The sequence below is a fragment of the Leptodactylus fuscus genome, chromosome 5, assembly GCF_031893055.1.
Source record: "Leptodactylus fuscus isolate aLepFus1 chromosome 5, aLepFus1.hap2, whole genome shotgun sequence".
Classification (NCBI taxonomy): domain Eukaryota; kingdom Metazoa; phylum Chordata; class Amphibia; order Anura; family Leptodactylidae; genus Leptodactylus; species Leptodactylus fuscus.
In genome coordinates, this window is record NC_134269.1 from 146815622 (window position 1) to 146834030 (window position 18409).

The following is an 18409-nucleotide window of genomic DNA, read 5'->3' on the forward strand; positions in this document are numbered from 1 at the left end:
CCTCCTGTGCGCCGGCTGCATCCATTCATTCCTACGGCATAGCAAGGAGGAAACAGAAGAGTAGATAGTATCTACTATTCTATTTCTTCCCTGCTGTGCCGTATACTGGACTCTGCTACATCTGCATTACTGTACATTGACTTGTCTATCTACTCTTCTGCTTCGTCCCTGCTTTACCGTATACTCAGCTCTGCTACATTTGAGATGTAGCAGAGCCGAGTATACGGCACAGCAGGGAGGAAACACCTGCACAGATCTGCTGCCGCTCCCCATTCTTCTCGGTCCGGTTCTCTCTCATTTACAGGCCTTCAGAGCACTGTGCACGCCCCTAGCTCCCAGGTTAGTGGTACAGACCTAGGAAGAAGGCGGGGCTTCAACGTCTCCCCACCCACACTCTCCTAAGCCGTAACAAGCCCCACTTACTCCCAGCATCTCTAACACTAGCCTAGGGAGGCAGGGGCGCACAGCGCTCTGAATGCCTGTAAATGAGAGAGAATAGGAGCGAGAACAATGCGGAGCCGCGGCGATCTGCGCAGGTAAGTGGACACCAGGGGGGACTAATTAGCCAGAGGATTTTTTTTAATCACTACACAGCGTGGATTCTAAAAATTAAAGCGTTCAAATTTTTGGATTCCATGCTGTATAGTGAATAGGATCGTTTTTAAAAACCGATCTTCGATTATTAAAAAAATCCCTTTGACTTGCATTAGGATCGGATTTGGGATCGGGTTCGATTGAAAAATGATTGGAAATCGGATTTTAAAAACGATCCTGAAAGCTCAAGATCAGTTCAACCCTAATTCCTACATAAAAAAAAAAAAGGTACCTGATGCAAAGTGGCAGCAGGGAGGCCAGTCTTTTTCCTTAGCAGAGAGGCAGCTTTTCCGGTGGGCGCAGTAAGTAAAACACGTATAGGTAAAACACGTTTAGAGTCTTTCTGTTCAGAGCTGGAAGTCATGACATCACAAAACCATTCATCTGAGGCACTAAAGTCTTCTTCAAGGGCTTTACAGGCCTGCTCAACTTCATCATTCTCTTTGTCCATCATGGACTTGAACACGAGGCTTACAACTGTGGTCTTCCCACAGCCACCCTTGCCACTTATAACAGTGACTGGGTTTGCCAGGATCATTTTCACTGCCCTCTTTTGGTCAGCATCCAGTTGTGTCGAACATTTTGGCTCTTCAGCAGTGGTACACTCAGTTATCTGTAACAATTCCATCTTCTCCTCTGATCCATCGCCGTGGTCAGAGCCATGTGCGGCACTTTCACTGCGTAACATGTCTGGGTTAAGCTGCTTCTTTTGTGTCGACCTACTTTCAAATATATCATTTTCATCAATATCAAGATTCCAGGATTTCCTCAGTGCTATGTTATGTATGTATTTTGCAATGTTCACCTCATACCAGTAGTAATTATAGAGGAAAATTCTTTTCATCTCTACCACCACAATTTCATGTCCCTTCAGAAATTCTAAAGCTTCCCATGCAGCTTCATATGACATTTCCTTTGATTGAGTAACTGCCGCAGTAAGGTCATGGAGATCTACATATGTATCTCCCAGATCCATGCACTTATTCTTTATTGTAGTGTACATTTTCAGTGCATTGATCTGCAAGGTCGACATCATTTCCAGGAGATCTTCACATTGGCAAAAGTTTCCCCATGATGCCTCACAGCCACAAAGTTGCAACTCTCTATAAAGTATCTGCAAAAAAGAGAAAAACATTTTTTTGGCTAGCTAAGAAAATGAAAACTGAACAACACACCAGAAGCTTTCATACTGTGTCTGATCTTCCAGTTTACTCCTCTTAAAGGGGCTATCCAATTTCTAACATTGAGGGCCTATCCTTAGCATACACTGCCTTGTTAGTTCTTCAAAACTGGCTTTTTGTGGCAAAGCAGCATTTAATGTGTGCTTAAAAACATCTATTCATGATGGTGTCACCTTGACCTTTCATTTACTTGCCCCTGGAACAAACCAAGCCCAGCAACATAATATAGTAGTAAAAAAATTAATAATAATAATTCAAGAAAGAGTTGTGCCTACCAAGCTAAACCCAAGTTTCCAAGGAGCGTAAGCCAGTATTGCTTCAATTTCTTGCAGGATGGCACGTGGAGACTGTCCAGTGGTCTCTTGGACATTAACATCTAACATGAACAAATATCTTATTTTGGAAGGTAAAAGTCTTGGCAAATACTTCATCACCAGAGGAATGTCTAGTGCCGGAATTGCAAATGCTCCAGATCCTGCAGAAAATGATTTTTGGTTGTTTATATTCAATAATTACTGTACAAGAAGCATTTCATTTAGATTTTAACTATTTAAGGCTAAGGCCCCACAGAGCATCTTTCAGCAAAAAAACATTTTAGACAGAAAGTTCTAAGAGGTTTCTTCTGCGGACTTTCTGTTTCAATTATACCTATGGGAGGGGCAACATGGTGGCTCAGTGGTTAGCACTGCAGCGCTGGAGTCCTGGGTTCGAATCCTGCCAGGAACAACATCTGCAAGGAGTTTGTATGTTCTCCCCGTGTTTGCGTGGATTTCCTCCCATTCTACAAAGACATACTGATAGGACAAAAAAAAAAAAAAAGTACATTGTGATTAGAGATGAGCGAGTACTATTCGAAACTCCAGTTTCGAATAGTACGCACCCATAGGAATAAATGGGCGTAGCCGGCACACAGGGGGTTAAGCAGCCAGCAAAGTCTGCCGGCCACTTCCATTCATTCCTATGTGTGCGTGCTATTCGAAACGGCCGTTTCGAATAGTACTCGCTCATCTCTAATTGTGATCCCTATATTGGGTTTACAATCTACATTTGAAAATAAATACATTTTATACCTATGGGAAAACCGCTGGCATTTCCGTAGGTATAATTGACATGCTTTGGAAATTGCAGTGTGTCCACACTGCAGTTTTTACCACAAAGTGGGCATGGGATTCGCTAGAATAACATACACTTTGCCCTGACTGTAAACACCACAATTTTTCCCATGCCATTTCAGCCACGGGCAAATCGCAGTGTTTACACCCCATGGGGCTCCAGCCTTAAGAGGACCTTTAACAAGCAGAAAATCCTAAATAAATTCTTACCATTCCCCTTGATCAGTTTGGTGGGTTTTTTTTCCTTTGAAAATCTGTCAACTCATTCACAAAATATGTCCCCTGGAAGGTTATAGCTTTGATTCTCCAAGTGGGCGATAACTTTCATATCAATTGGCTGCCTTGCACATAGCCATTACTAACGCTTCAGGCTGCAGCAAATGTAGTGCACCAATTGCATTATTGTATACGGATGTGAAGAGGACCACAGCATCTCTAGAAGAGCTTCAACCATGAGAGCAGCCCCCACAACTTTCACACAAGTACAATACCCTAAGGAGACTGCACTCCTGGGGTTCTGAGGTTTGTGAATTTTTTTTTAAGCCAGATATCTTGTGAGAAGAAATAAATCTGCCCCAATGTGAGAGACTGATACAATCATACAGAAAACCATTACTTGAAGTTATTATTGCTAAAGGTGCTTCTACAACCTATTGGGGTACTTGAACACATGGCGTATCCAGATTGGTTTCATCATTGTTAAACCTTCCTGCCACGGGCATTTTTCGATTTTCGTTATTGACCCTCCCCCCTTCCAAAGCCTACACCAGACACCAGACGTTTATCCAAACAGCCAATGAATCTGGAGGCAGGCTGTCACAATGATCAGGAGTAGGGATAAACATAAAAAAAAAAAAAAAAAAAAAAAAGACAACCCCTTTACGATCTTCTAAAAACTAGATATTTTTTTTAGTATATTCTGATCCACAAAACCACACACAGAATTGAGTTACACATACCAACGTTTTCAAGAAACGGTAGGATGTTTTTCTCTTTTTCCTTACAAAAGGTAACTGCCAGCTCCTTTATTGTGCTAAAAGAAACAGGAGTGTCTTGTAACCAGTCTGTGAAGTCTTTTTTGAACTCGTCGGGTACCTTGCATGCAGTAAGAAACAGTGGAAGAATTGATTTTTCTCCGAGAAAATCATCATCCAGTTCATATGCCGGCGGTGCTATGGCATAGTTCTGAGACCGAAGACTCCCTGGAGCTTTCACCTTTATAGTAACAATCCACCAAGGATCGGTTAGTGGAAAAGAGCCATTTACTATGTATTCATGGGAATCTTCAGTTTTAACTTTTACTAGAATGAAAGAAACAAAAATGAATATGAAATGATCCACTGATAACATTTTGGATTTTAATTTCTTTTAAAGGGGCTCTATCAGCAAAATTTTGCTGTATGAGCCCCACATATGTGTGAATAGCCTTTAAAAAGGCTATTCAGGCACCGCTAATCTTATTTTAAACCCCCGTCCCGTTTTAAAATAAAACTATAAAAACATTTATATAAAACATACCTGAACGTGTACGGTGGGCGGTCGTGCATGATCCCATGTCATCTTCTGGCACGCCTACCTCTTCTTTCTTCTTGCATCGACACCCGCTGGTCCTGTCTCTTCCACGCCTTCCACGTCTTCTTCTTCCGGCGTGATGGCTTCAAATCCCGCGCCTGTGTAGTAGTGCTTCCTTCCGGAGGGCTACTGCGCAGGCTTCGGCGCTCAGGATGCTCAGTTCCCCTTACAACTTCACGAGCGTACTGCGCATGCGCAATACGCTCGCAAACTGATATTGGTAAAAATGGCGCCGAAGCCTGCGCAGTAGCACTCGAGGGAAGCACTACTACACAGGTGCGGGATTTGAAGCCATCACCCCGGAAGAAGAGAACGCTGAAGGCGTGGAAGAGTTAGGACCAGAGGGCGTCGCTGTAAAAAGAAAGAAGAGGTAGGCGTGCCAGAAGATGACGTCTGATCGCAAATCACCGCCCACCGTACACGTTCAGGTATGATTTACCTATATGTTTTTATAGTTTTATTTTAAATCGGGAGGGGGGTTTAAAATAAGATTACCGATGCCTGAATAGCCTTTTTAAAGGCTATTCACGCATATGTGGGGCTCATACAGCAAAATTTTGCTGATAGAGCCCCTTTAATATTGTCGAGGAAAAAAAATAAAAATACATAAACCACCAAAATGTATCATAATAGAGATGAGCGAATACTGTTCGGATCAGCCATTCCAAACAGCACGCTCCCATAGAAAGGAAGCAGCTGGCACGCGGGGGGTTAAGCGGCCAGCTGCCAGCAAAGTCTGCGTGCCAGGTGCTTCCATTCATTTCTATGGGAGCGTGCTGTTCCGAACGGCTGATCCGAACAGTGTTCGCTCATCTCTAATAATAAATATTGGTGGTTTATGGTTTTTTTTTTTTGTTCTCCTTGACTATTAAAAAGATATAAAATCCTGGAATATTGCAGTTTTCATACAATATGAAGCCCGGGAAACCCCTTCAAATTTGACCAATTATGTTGAGCAATACCAAACAGTAAAGTATATAGGCTCCTGCTTTGGGGCCCTCGCCCATTTCTCCCTAGGCACACAGGCCGGGGTGGAGGATACACCACATCATATATGAGGCACACATTCCACCAGCTCTAGGGCTATGAAGACATTAGTAACGCCAGACTCCATAAATTTGCCCCGTTTTGTTGGAGTCTGGTTCAGCGTATTTTATGTCAAACTTACCAAATGTTGCAGAATGTATGATACATTGGATGCATCTATGTCTGACATATCTGTTCTGCACGAGTTTGCAACAATTTTTTTCCACTTTTTGTTCAAACAGGCTGACCACGCCAAAAATCCCACCCACTTTTGAAAAGTGTACTGAGTGGTGCAGAAATCAAAAGTTACAAAATTACTGCACAATAAGGTTAAAAAAGAAAAAATAAAGTCACCAATACCTGCCTTGCCGATTTTTATTTTTTTTTACTCCAGGGTTTAATAAATTCCTGCTAGTCTCTTTAAAATCAGGCATGGAAAATGGAAGTAACACCTCAAAAGGATTCCTGATTTGTGAGGAATGCCCCTTTATGGGTATGTTCCCGCGGAATCCACCTCAAAATTCGCCTGCAAAAACGCCTCCTATTCATTTCAATGGTAGTCACTCACAGTTTTATTTCCACAAGCAATTTTTTTCAGCTAGCGAAAAAAAAAAAGCGACATATCCTATCTTCACGCAGATTCCTCGGATGAGTAAGTCGAGATTCCCTCCTGATTAGGCCCAATCAGGAGCAGGATGCTGATGCCCTGCATCCCATTGCAGCTAGCCACGCAAAAAAGCCACACGGTGGAAAATGTTGCCACCCTGTGAACTAACCTTAAGGGCTCGTTCACACGGGGGGCGGTGGGGCGGGTTTTTGACCAGATTTTGACTCGGGGAGCCAAGTCAAAATATGGTCAAAACCCGCCTGCCACTATGTCGTGGTCGCGGCTTCCCCCATCCCGGAGTCGGCTCAAATGAATGGGCTGACGCCAGAGCTTGTGGCTGCCAGGCGGAATCCTCCTGAAGAAAGGGCAGCTCGCTTCTTTTTTTCCTGCCAATAGTGGGAAAAAAGAACGCTAGTGGTCTCCATAGACCACATAGTTCACACGTGGGCAAAGGGGAGTTTTTTGACAGCGGATTTCGCTTCAAAATCAGCCCCTTTACAATGGAGCCCTATGTGAACAGCTAGCTTTTTTTTTCCGCTAGCTTTTTTTTCCACTAGCTTTTTTTTTCTGCTAGTTATTTTTCAGCTAGCAGAAAAAAGAAGCGACATGACCTTTCTTCAGGCGTTTTCCGCCTGAAGAAAGCAATAGAAGTGAATGGGAGGCAAAAACAGCGCAGGTTTTTTTCAGCGCGGTTTTTTGCGTTTTTTGCGGTTTTTTAGCCCATTCACTTCTATGGGAGGGGAAAACAGCCTGGCTTTTTTTGGAAGCGGTTTTTACAAAAAAAAGCTCCAAAAAAAGCCTGGCAATGTCAAAAAAAAGCTTCCTAATTAGGAAGCGGTTTTTTTCAGGACCAAAATAAGCCAGGAGGTTTTTACGTGTGAACTAGCCCTAAAGGGGCAGATTATGACGTGGATTCCGCTGTCAAAATCCGCCCCTTTGGCCCTGTGTGAACTAGCCCTAAAAGAGCTTCTGGGCAGTTACCCACTGACAGGTATGGCATATGTGCAGGAGCCATCCCGGGGCCCAACACTGCTGCGTGCAGGGGCCACAATACTGTATTCAGGAATGCTCACATACAACCCCACCACCACCACCATAACCACCAGTGACAGCCGGGAGAAGCTCTGTGACTACCTGTAGTGCTCGGCACTTTCCAGGACCGTACTTGTGTGGCTCCTCCGTCTATCTCATCAGCGTCCAAGAACTCAGGCTCCGAGTCTTCAGGGTAGTCAGTGTCCCCTTCGCTATCACTATCACTGCCCTCCTCGTCTATTACTTCATCCTTTATCGGCAATAGTCGGCCCCGGAGCTCTATGTAGTCTGCGCCTCTATATTTGCCTCTCTTGCCACGGGTGCCCGACATTTCCCAGCTCTCTGTAGTTCCAAATAGCCGCCCTGTATACTGGAACTGACGCAACTAAAGAGAGGACCCGCCCCCTGCCCGCCGGAACACTGCTAATTTGTCGCCGAACAGGAGCGGCGGACATTTTCTTGGTAGGTCAGAATAGATATACTGTACATAGTGTGTGATATCACCTTGGTTATTACCTTATTGAGGGACCAGGGTTAACTTCACATAAATAATTTGTAAGGGCATGGCCGCTTTAATCGTAGAGCTCTATGAGAGCAGGGCTCGCTTGGGACAGCGCGGGACAGTCCTGCATTTGCTGTCTCAACTGCAGCTCATTGAATACAGTTCTGTATCTAGCGGGGTTCTGCAGGCCGTCTGCACACAGGACGGCGTAATGACGTCATAGCATAGCCAGTGGTGAGACGTCTTGTCTGTGCTTCGCAGCAAACAGAGACGGCAGCAGCGGAGCCGCAAGGGATGGCAGGTGAGTATGAGCTTTTGTATTTTTATTTTTTCTTTGCCGTTCTTATATTTGGTATAACGGGCCATTATTCTATAAGGGCGAGATAATTTATGTAAGAGGGCTTAAAGAATATAAGGGACTGCACTATTTATATAATTTTTTAAAAAAAATATATATATTAACTGCATCCCCTTATACTCTTATATTCTTTCAGTTCCCTTTTTATATAAATGATCCCCCCCCCCCCAGTAAGGATATGTTCACACTGAGTTTTTTGCAGGCAGATTTTTACGCAGAATCCGCCTGAAAATACTCCTCCCATTCATTTCAATGGGAGTCAGTAGCAGTTTCTTTTCCTCTTGCGTATTTTTTCAGCTAGCGGGGAAAAAAAGCGACACGACCTATCTTCAGCCGGATTCAGCCTTGAAAAACGCATTGAAGTCAAAGGGAGGCAGGAAAACTGCTAGCGTTTTTTTATGTAGTTTTTGCAGAAACCGCTAGCATTTCTTTTAAAGAGAAGTTTCCAGGTCCATACAGTGTGCTGGAGCAAAAAAAAAAACGCAATGAAGACGCGTCAAAAAGCACGCTCGCATAGAAATGAATGGACGTAGCCGGCACACGGGGGGTTAAGTGGCCGGCCGCCGTCAAAGCGGAAGTACCAGGTGCATCCATTCATTTCTATGGAGTGTGCTGTTCGGATCGGCTGATCCGAACAGTACTCGCTCATCTCTACTTATAATGTCTCCTATCGACCTCTTATAGGGGGCATTCTTACTGGATGTATGTATATACGCACATAAAAGGGGTCGTAGGGGACATCGTGAATATAATGGGTCATTAGAGGGCTTTATATATATAACAGGGGTCATTAATATGAGGAGGCATTAGGGGAGCTGTATTTATTTCAGGGGGCATAATATAAGGGGATAATTTCGCTGTATTAAATTAAGAAGTACTTGGGCTTTATTACAGGGCTCTTATAGCTGATTTTTACTGATGAAGGGGCCATGACGCACATGCAGGCACAGTGACCCCTTCTCTGTTTATATTGCACACTATACTGTTTTATAGTGACTGTGTGATGTATAGGGTGAGGCTATATAATGAATGATACAATGTAAACAGAGAAGGGCTCATGGTGCTTGTACAAGTGCTGTGGTCCCCTTCAAACAACAAATCAGCGGGGGATTCCGGGAATTGGAACTTCAGTGATTTTTATTTATTTATTTTTATAAATTCTTTATTTATAAACACAGGGTAACAGAGAATCGAACAATGGGCACAACCCCAAAGGGGCTGGGCTCGATTGAACTGACAGGCAAAACAAAAACAAACAAGTACGACATGTCTGAAAAGATGAAGCAATACTAGACAATAAAAGTCAAATTCTAAAACATGGAAGAAAAAGGGAGGGAGGGAAAACTAACGGATGAAGAGGAGAGAGGAACAAGGGAGGAAAAGATGGGGAGGGGAAGAAGAGAGGAGAAGAAAAAGAACAAAAGAGAAAAAAAAAAGAAAGGAGACAGAAAAGAAAAAGGAAAACAAAATGGATAACAAGACAAATTAGCAATTCCGTACCACGCTAACCCTGGAACGGGTGACACAAAACAGTGGGAAGAAACCCACTAATGCGGGTCTCGGAGGTACACCGCAGTATACGCTCCGAGAGCCACCAAGCTTAATTAGTTGGGGGGGAGGTAGAACTACAGAATAGCGCTACCCAAACCCCAGGCAGCAAAACCATAAAGAAGCTAAGGGAGAGAAGACAGAGCCATGAATCAAAGAACATCCAAAGCTAACTTTAAGACATCCGAGATCTCTCCACAGACCAGCCAGACCACTCCGCGGCCAGCAAAATATAAGAGAGCGCGCAGCATCGGAGCAACCCATCACCACGGCCACCAAACGGAGGCCGAGGGGGGAAAAGAGAGGGGGCAGCTGACCACGGCGTGCTCCAAACCAGAAAGGGAGAGGGGAGGAGACATATTTACACCACCAGGGGGCGCCACAGGCCAAGGACCACAGGGACTCCTAGCAGGGCAGGACACAAAAAAAATAAATAGAAATAGAGAAATATACAAAACAAATCAAATGTAAGGCTCAAGGAGAACCAGTATGCCCTATAAGAGACAATTGTCCCAAAATGTCCAAAATCATGTGGAGGCTCGTGAGGAGACATCTTGCAAAGGTACATCCGCTCGGCGCCGTCGACGGACCCCAGCGGAAGGACGGAAATCAGACGGAGGGGGCGGCAGCGGATACACCAGTCAATCTGGAAGATGAAGCTCAGGCAAATCCAGAAACTGGGCTAACAGAGGTGCTTGATCGTGAGAATGAAGGGCGAACACTGCCCCATTGCGGCGGATTTGAAGATGAAAGGGATGAGTGGCTCCAGTGTCCAAGATCTTCTGCAAGGTCGGTTTAAGGATACGTCACATGGCCAGTGTGCGGCGGGAGACATCGGGAAGCAAATGTATCGAGCTATCCATATATGATACTGGACCATGTCGCCAGGCAGCCTGAAGGATATCCTCCTTCTCCCTGTAGAAGTGCACTCTACATAGGACATCACAAGGCTCTGTAGTAGCAGCACGTCAGAAGCCGAGAACGAGAATCTGTCGATGTTTATCTCAGTGTCCATGGGACGGGAGAGGACAGTGTTAAAAACGGAGGTAACAACAGCACGAAGCTCAGCAGTCGGAACCGAGTCGGGAATGCCTCGAAGCTTAATATTGTTGCGGCGGCCTCTGTTCTCCAGATCATCCATTTGGAGGAGAACCTGATGATTAAAAGAACATTGAGTGGCCAGGGACTGTTCCACCGCAGCCAAGCGAAGATCAATGGAATCAGTAACCTGCTGCTGAGTGGTAACTTGCGCCATCAAGGATTGAAGCTCAGACTTAAATCCCGACATGATCTTATCCTGTCGTTCCTCCACCCTACGGATCATGGCCTCCAGGTCCATTTTGGTGGGCATAGACTGAAGAAGCTGCCAAATGTCCGCCAGCTCAGGACTTTTGGAATGATGGGGTTGTGAAGAGGTCTTCCCCTGCGAAGTATCAGAGGAATCAAAAGAGAGAGGGGTACACAGGGCTGCCGGTGTAGAAGAGCAATCCTTGGCTGGATCCACAGGTGCATCAACAGCAGGGGCAGAGACACCGCGGGAGAGACCCTGGGGGTGCCCCAGTAGCAAAGACCAGTCCGAGTGTTGGGGAGTGGAGCTCAGCACCCCCTGAGACATGGCAGGAGGACCAGCAGGAAGGGGCGGAAGAAGTGTCCAAGCTGCTCAGGGCATCAGGGGCCCCCATTAATGAATTGGAATCTCGTAGAGCTGGAGGAGGGGGTGACCCTGTGGTGGAGAGAGAAGAGGGTTGGGGCACTAATGGGGCAGAAATCGCTGCAGAAGTCATCTGCAGATCCCCAGGGTGAGGCAGAGATGAGGTAAGGAGAGGCTGGGCCAACAGAGAGGAGGATGGAGAGACCTCTATGGAGGGGCTACCCCTACCTTGGGAGCCAGGGAGGAGAGGAGCCGGTACCTCAGGAATTGGCTTGGATCCTGTCACCGTCGGAGTTTTGGAGAGGAACATAGGCTGGGAGCCGAAAGAAGCGGAGGTAGCGCTGGATCCGGGGACTGTAGAGTGAACGGCTCACTGTGCTCCGTTGCAGCGGCACGCGCCGGCGCCATCTTGGACCTGCCGGGCAGAGCCGGGGACAAGGAGGAAGAGAGGAGAAACTGGGTCATTGAAGGTTCCACCCGGGCAGAGGAGGACACTTTGCGGTTCAGGCGGTGTACCATCACTGGAGGAGAAGTTTAGAGCACTCTGACCAACATATTTAAGTTGAGTCTGCCCGAGGTTCGGGAGCTCTGTAAAGATGTGACTGCATGGGACTCTGACCAGGCCACACCCCCCCAGTGATTTTTATTATTATTGAAAAAGGAGCCAAAGATGTTTGTGCTGCAAAATTTTCAGACATAAGTCACAACTGGAGGAAAAAATAGTCATGGTGGTCCGGTCCAGTTAGTGACAGAATGTGAATGATCACTGTCAGAGACATCACGTGTAAGTCAGGAAATGTTTCCTGTGCTGTAGTCACCTGAATTTTCTTCAGAGCCCTGTTCAGACTCTGTAGTTAATAATAATTAAGCCCTCATGGCTCTGTGAACTGTAAAATAAAAAAGTTATGGCTTTTGGAAGGCGGGAAGTAAAAAAAAATACAGCTCTCCCAAGGATATTGAACTGCTACCAAAACATTACAGAGCCGATTACAGTGATAAATAATACACCGTAGTTATTATGTAACTGTCCTGATAACCATTTTTCGATTTTAATTTTTTACTTACAAAAGCTTTTTTATTTTTCCTTTTCACTTCACAAAATGCTGCGGAAAAGACCATCGCGGAAACGGAGTAAAAAAAAAGAGCTTTCCTCTGCAGAATTTTTGCTTCTATTATACTTATACGTAAAACACCAGAGTTTCCATAGGTATAATTGACATGCTGCAATTTCCCGCGGCCACAAGAAAAATGGCTACTTTCACAGTAAGTGGCCATTTTCTTGTGGCCTGTGGGCATGCGTAGACGGCTCTGCCCACGCCCGAGGCCTACAAGTTTCACCACCTACGCCAGAAGAAGAAACAAAAAGAGGAAGTTCCTGAAGAAGATGGAGGCATCGCTGAAGAGTTCTCTCGCAACATTGGGGATGCCCCCAGTGCTGCAAGAGAAATCATTTGCATAACAGCAAAAAACGGTATTTCTACAGAACAGCATCACAGAGAAGACATCTAAAGGTAGGAGACGAATAGCCATTCTTAGGGCTATTCCGATGTGTTAGGGAGAAAAAATACCTTCTGAATGATAGGATCCCTTTAATACTGCAGTCAGTAATGACTGACGCTAATGGAAAGTGTTCAGTTTGTGTTAGTGATAGTGTATTACAGCAGTAGTGTGAAACTACCCTAAATCTTCACCACTATGTCTATGGGTTCACTGTATCATAATATATGGGCCGCAACACTGTGGAAACAGCAATATAAAAAGGAACTGTTAACAGAACAGAATATGATTTCAGGTTTCAGTATCCATCCACTATGACAGATGCTACAAAATAGTTTTCATGCACATTTTTAGAGAGCAAATACTGAAGGTTTATGGAGTATGTACAGTCATGAAGTTCAGTGCCAGTGCATATTCATGCCCTATGTGCATATACCACACCATTAACCTTCCAATAGAGCTTGATGCTGGGAAGAGGTGACATAAGATACTATTGTCTAGTAAAGTGTTAAACAGACCTGGAATATTGTATTACAATTATATGATTCTCGTTTTCTATACAACTCACATTCTCAGTAATTCAGTTGTTTCAAAATAGCAAAGTCTGCATTTTGTTTAATGGTGAAGGAGTCTGGCCGGGGTCCTTCTGTCCCCATACTATCTCTCTGACTATCTGCAGGTGTCACATAATAGGATTTCTCCCATACACAGCAAGAAACCATGCCTGTTACATCCAATGAATCACCAAGGTCAGGAAAAGCTGAGAAGGCGATTTGCAAGAAAAGATCTGAAAATAGAAGATGCTCTATAATGTGTTGCTTAACATGACATTTAAGGGCGTTTTAGACCCAGTGGGTTCCATTTACAGGGCACCAATCTCTGCATGATGTTGTGACAACATACTGCACTGGTAAATCTCCCTGGTTCCCAACTATCCTGGGTGGCAAGTCCCAATTTCAACTCTTTCTGCATCCTGTCAAGAATACAGTGATGGAGCAGGGAGTTGACAACCATTCACCTGCCTTAAAACCAGAGGAAGCCTAGAGTATAGTGTTTTGTGTGTGAAGAACGCCAAAAGTTTCAAGCTCTAGCAGAAAAGTTTATCCCTACCTAACAAAGGGGGTTCTATGCTGTGTGGGCTAAAATGAAGGGGAAAATATTATGTGTTGGGGCGTTAAAAGGGATAATATACTGTATGGGGGCCAAAATAGGGACAATATACTGTGTAGGAGCCAGTAAAGGACAATATACTGTGTGAGGGCCAATAAATGGGGTGTTATATCATGTAACAGCCAGTAAAGGGCTGATCCACAGTGATATGAAGGGGCGGAAAATGAAATGGAATCTAAGACAGAAGTCCATTTCAATATACTGAAGAGTTGTAGTTTTATTCTTATCAACCACTGTTCCATTATGCTGCAGTGATACTGCCTGCTTTAATAGATGAAACAATCTCAGCCGTTTAACAACTCAGGAGTCGCAGTCAATATAGACTGTGACACCTCTGAGTAATATAGAAAATATAAGGGCTGATTTATCAAGAACAGTGTTTTCCAACTTCAGAGTTTGCACCTACTTTACAATGATGTGTACAGATCTTGATAAATTACGGGGTCCATGCTCCTAAAAAGGACTACACACCAGATACTTGCTGTACAATTCTAGCATCATTTATGCCAGAAAACCGATGTAAAAAGGTGACGAATCTGAGCAGGCCAAGAAAGTGGATGTAATGTAAAGAGGCCATTGTACCTACTGCTTCAAGCCAGACACAGCGCACAGAACACCTGCAGATGGCTTAGTGGGAATGGGCTATGTATTACATTTTGTTTTAATGGAACAGCTTCCATGTGGTGATACTAAGGGACATTATACTGGGGGGGCAACAATAGTGTATTATACTGTGAAGGTCCATAAAGAAGGCACTATAGTGTGAGAGGCTGCTAAGGGAGCATACTATATGGAGGTTACTAAGGGAGCATTATACTTTGGGGAGGTCACTATAAAGCCATTATTCTGAGTGGGGAACGCTAAGGGTTCATTGTAATGTATATTACACGGGGAAGAGAATTACGTGGCAGAAAGCGACTGGGCAGGGCCAGAGGGGACATGGGCTCTAAAGTGCACATGTAACACCCAGTAAAAAATCCATTGCATCTTTATTAGTTAATAAACAAATCAATAAGATAAATGGTTAAGGAGCACACAATAAACTGCCATAAATCGGTCAAGATGTAAACATATAACTAACTGCCACCAATGTGACATATAACATGTGTTACAAAGAAATATAAAGTACATACAATAAGGATAAAGATAAGCTATAGAAATTTTTGGAAAGGCCTTTAAGTCAGTTGTTCTGATCCTTTGTGGCAGCAGACTGAAAAACGAATATGGAAGCTGACAGAGCACATTCTGTCTGCATCAATCATTACTCAATGTAATGCAACAAAACAAGATGGAAACTTTCGTATATCTATCTTGTTTAATTTCAAAAAGAAGATCAAGTTGTATCTTCTATGCAAGAGAAATACATCATACAATACCATCAGAGAGGCTCCAGATTTATTATGCAGAAGGACAACCCCCAAAGCTACAACAAATGTCATTGAACAACACTGAACAATCTTCAGTGTAATGGACAAAGAATCCTGAAAATAATAATATGGCCCAAACAGCCCTGAGCTCAATATCATCAAGCGTGTCTAGAGTTACACAAAGAGACAGAAGGATATGAGCAAGCCTACCTACCTACATCCACAGAAGATCTGTAGTTAGTTCTCCAAGATGTTTGGTACAATCTCCCTGCAGACTTCCTGCACAAGTACCTAAAATAATTGATATTGTGTTGAAGGCAAAAGGAAGTCACACCAAATATGGAATTTATTTAGATTTCTATTTTCTTTAACTACTTAATATTATTAATTGATACAAATAAACTATTAATGTCTGTTTTTTAAATAATTCTTACTTTACAAGCATTTTTTTTTTATATTAATTAGAGATGAACGAATACTATTCGAAACGGCAGTCATGAATAGCACGCTCCCATAGGAATGAATAGATGGCGCCGGCCGCTTAACCCCCTGCGCGCTGGCCGCTCCCATCCACTGCCGTTTTGAATAGTATTCGCTCATCTCTAATATTAATGGGTTTTACTGTATTTTTTATTTATTTTTGTAAATTGTAAATCTATTATAATAGAGACTATAAATTTTGATGTAACTATTATTTTTGCCCTATTTTTTTATTAATATTTTAAATATTAGCAACACATACGAGTATAAGGTCTGGTGCTGATATAACAATCCTCCTCTATATACATCTGTTGGCTGGGCTTCAGATAGCATTCAATGAATAGAAACTACTGTAAAATATTGAACATTAAACTGAATATTTAATTTCTAAGCATCTGCTGCTGCAGTATCTTTCTTGCAGACTTAAAGCGCCCTCATGTGGTTATTTAATCTTTGAATACTCCAGTCATGTGTGAATCTTATTATTTTATAATAATTTTATAAAAATGAAATTTAACTATGATGTATTTACTTATTATTTGTATTATATTTCTATATTTATTAGAGTCTGTGGTGCTCTACATACAATGGACCCTTTACACGTGTACAGCACCTGAATATTGAGATCTTCTTTGATTCATTAATTCTTTATAGAATTAATAATTGCATAGCAACAACTCTTAGAGACATGAACTTCCGAACAGTAGGACACTATTGACAGTGACAAAAACATGGCTACTGTGCTCATAGATGAATATTGTCATGTAGCTATTAGCCGAGAGGATTATGAGCAGTGAAGGTTTACTCTAAATAGATTCAGTCACCAGAGTCATTGATGGCATGTCAATAGCAAATGCAGTCAAAGTACGAATGGAATGGCTGGTCCCTTACTTTTGCTTCGAGGGGGACAGCAGCTTGGATGGGGACTGTTATACTTTGCTATAGTGCTATGTAAACTTCTCCCTCATTGTATTTTACTGGAGTGATTTCTGTGTTTTAATATGCTTTGTGTTTTTATTTGTTTGAAAAGCAGAACATGTGATTGAATGATGGTTTTACCACAGAAACCTAGAACTATTTGTGCTCATTTCAAGTTTCTTGAATGTTACTCACAACTTGCTTTTCTATTTCCTGCACATACATAATTCTTACTTAAAGGGGTATTCCCATGACGCTTGTTCACTAACCTGCAGGCTGTTGTGCTCTCTTCACTTCCTGCTTTTCTCGGCACATAGGTGGGCGGGGTTTCACTTGCACGGGATTGGTTGTAAATGAATTACCACAGTGTGAAGCTGATTTAGCAGAGCTGGATTTGAGTCAGTTTGCATTACATACAGAGGTAATGGACTCCCTATCTCAACCCTTATCAGCCAAATTCAATTAAACCGACTGATAAGAGCTCAGAAATCCCGGAGCTCTGCTGCTTAAAAGACACAAACAGCTCAGAGCTGCTCCCAGCCCCTCCCTCCCCCCTGAGAGCAGGCAGCTGCATCACTTGACCAATGAGCAGATAATCCCAAGGGCCATAGAATCGGAGTGTAAACAATGAAGTGAATAAATTAAGATAGCGGCCAAACAAAGCAGTTTTGATAAACAAAGCATTTAGGAAAAGTCTTAAATCCACATAAACTAGCAGTATAGATAGGATCCTTGTGATGGGACAACCCCTTTAATCTTAGCTTTTGCCCCAGGGCAGTGCAGTGGGAAGTACTCCATGTCACTCTTGGTGTTCTCCACCTTCTTGCACACATAAGTTTCTGTGTTATTGGCATATTACTGGTGTAGAATTAGGCTTCCTGCTTGATTTGGGTACGTGGCATCCTTCTTAGTACAAGTATGTCAGTGTGAATGGCAGCCTCACAGACATGACTCTTCCAATAACACGCACATAGGCACCTTTGAACATTAAGAGAGTCGGTAGATAGTGCCAAAGTATTTAGGGACATGATACATTGGCATAGGGTGTGGTAATGCCAACTTTTCATATTATTTATCATAACAGATACTCCTGCATTTTTGGAGAGTGTTTGCATTACAGTTCAGAGCGACATTCAGTATCAATGCTGTATTCCCCTGAAAATCACTGCTAGTCCAATGCGAATATATTGCTTGCTTTAATAACTTGCATTCTGCTTCTGTACAGTAGACTGATGTAGGAGATCTTGTAAAGAAATCTGATAACATGTAGAAATGTGAATGCATTCATATATAATTTAATATCATGTTTATAAATAATCATAAAGTTACAAGCTGTCCAGTGTAGATATAAATTAGATGAAGTACTTAGGGCTCGTTCACATCTGCGTTCATGGGTCCTTATTGCAGGTTTCCGTTTCCTGCATAAAACAGATGCAGGAGACGGAAGCCTGCAGGAGACTTTCTCACCCATTCATTTGAATGGGTGAGAAAGCTGTCCGGCCGTGCGCGGCAGTGAGCGTTTTGCGCTCTCCGCCGCGAAACCGGGTTTTATAATCCGGACACAGAGTCGGACATGCAGTACTCTGTGTCCGGATAAAAAAATCCGGTTTCGCGGCGGAGAGCATAAAACGCTCACCGCCGCGCACGGCCGGACCCGATCTATGGTTTCCGTCTTCTGCCATGCAGAAGACGGAAACCATAGTACGGAGACCCCAGACGCAGGTGTGAACCCAGCGTTATTTATTTTTCTTGCTTATTTAGCAACAACATATTTTACAGCAGTTTACAAATATT

General features: G+C 43.4%; 1 protein-coding gene across 1 annotated transcript in view; it reads right to left on the reverse strand.

The window, feature by feature from the left end:
* HELB (DNA helicase B) overlaps window positions 1-7455 on the reverse strand; it is a 37900-nt gene extending 30445 nt beyond the window's left edge. The window contains exons 1-4 of the mRNA XM_075274412.1: window positions 7227-7455; window positions 3847-4188; window positions 2051-2250; window positions 827-1708 (exon numbers count right to left, since the gene is read on the reverse strand). Of these exons, the coding sequence (XP_075130513.1) occupies window positions 827-1708; window positions 2051-2250; window positions 3847-4188; window positions 7227-7455 (1653 nt within the window). The remainder of the gene's footprint in view (window positions 1-826; window positions 1709-2050; window positions 2251-3846; window positions 4189-7226) is intronic.
* Window positions 7456-18409: the final 10954 nt, after the last annotated feature.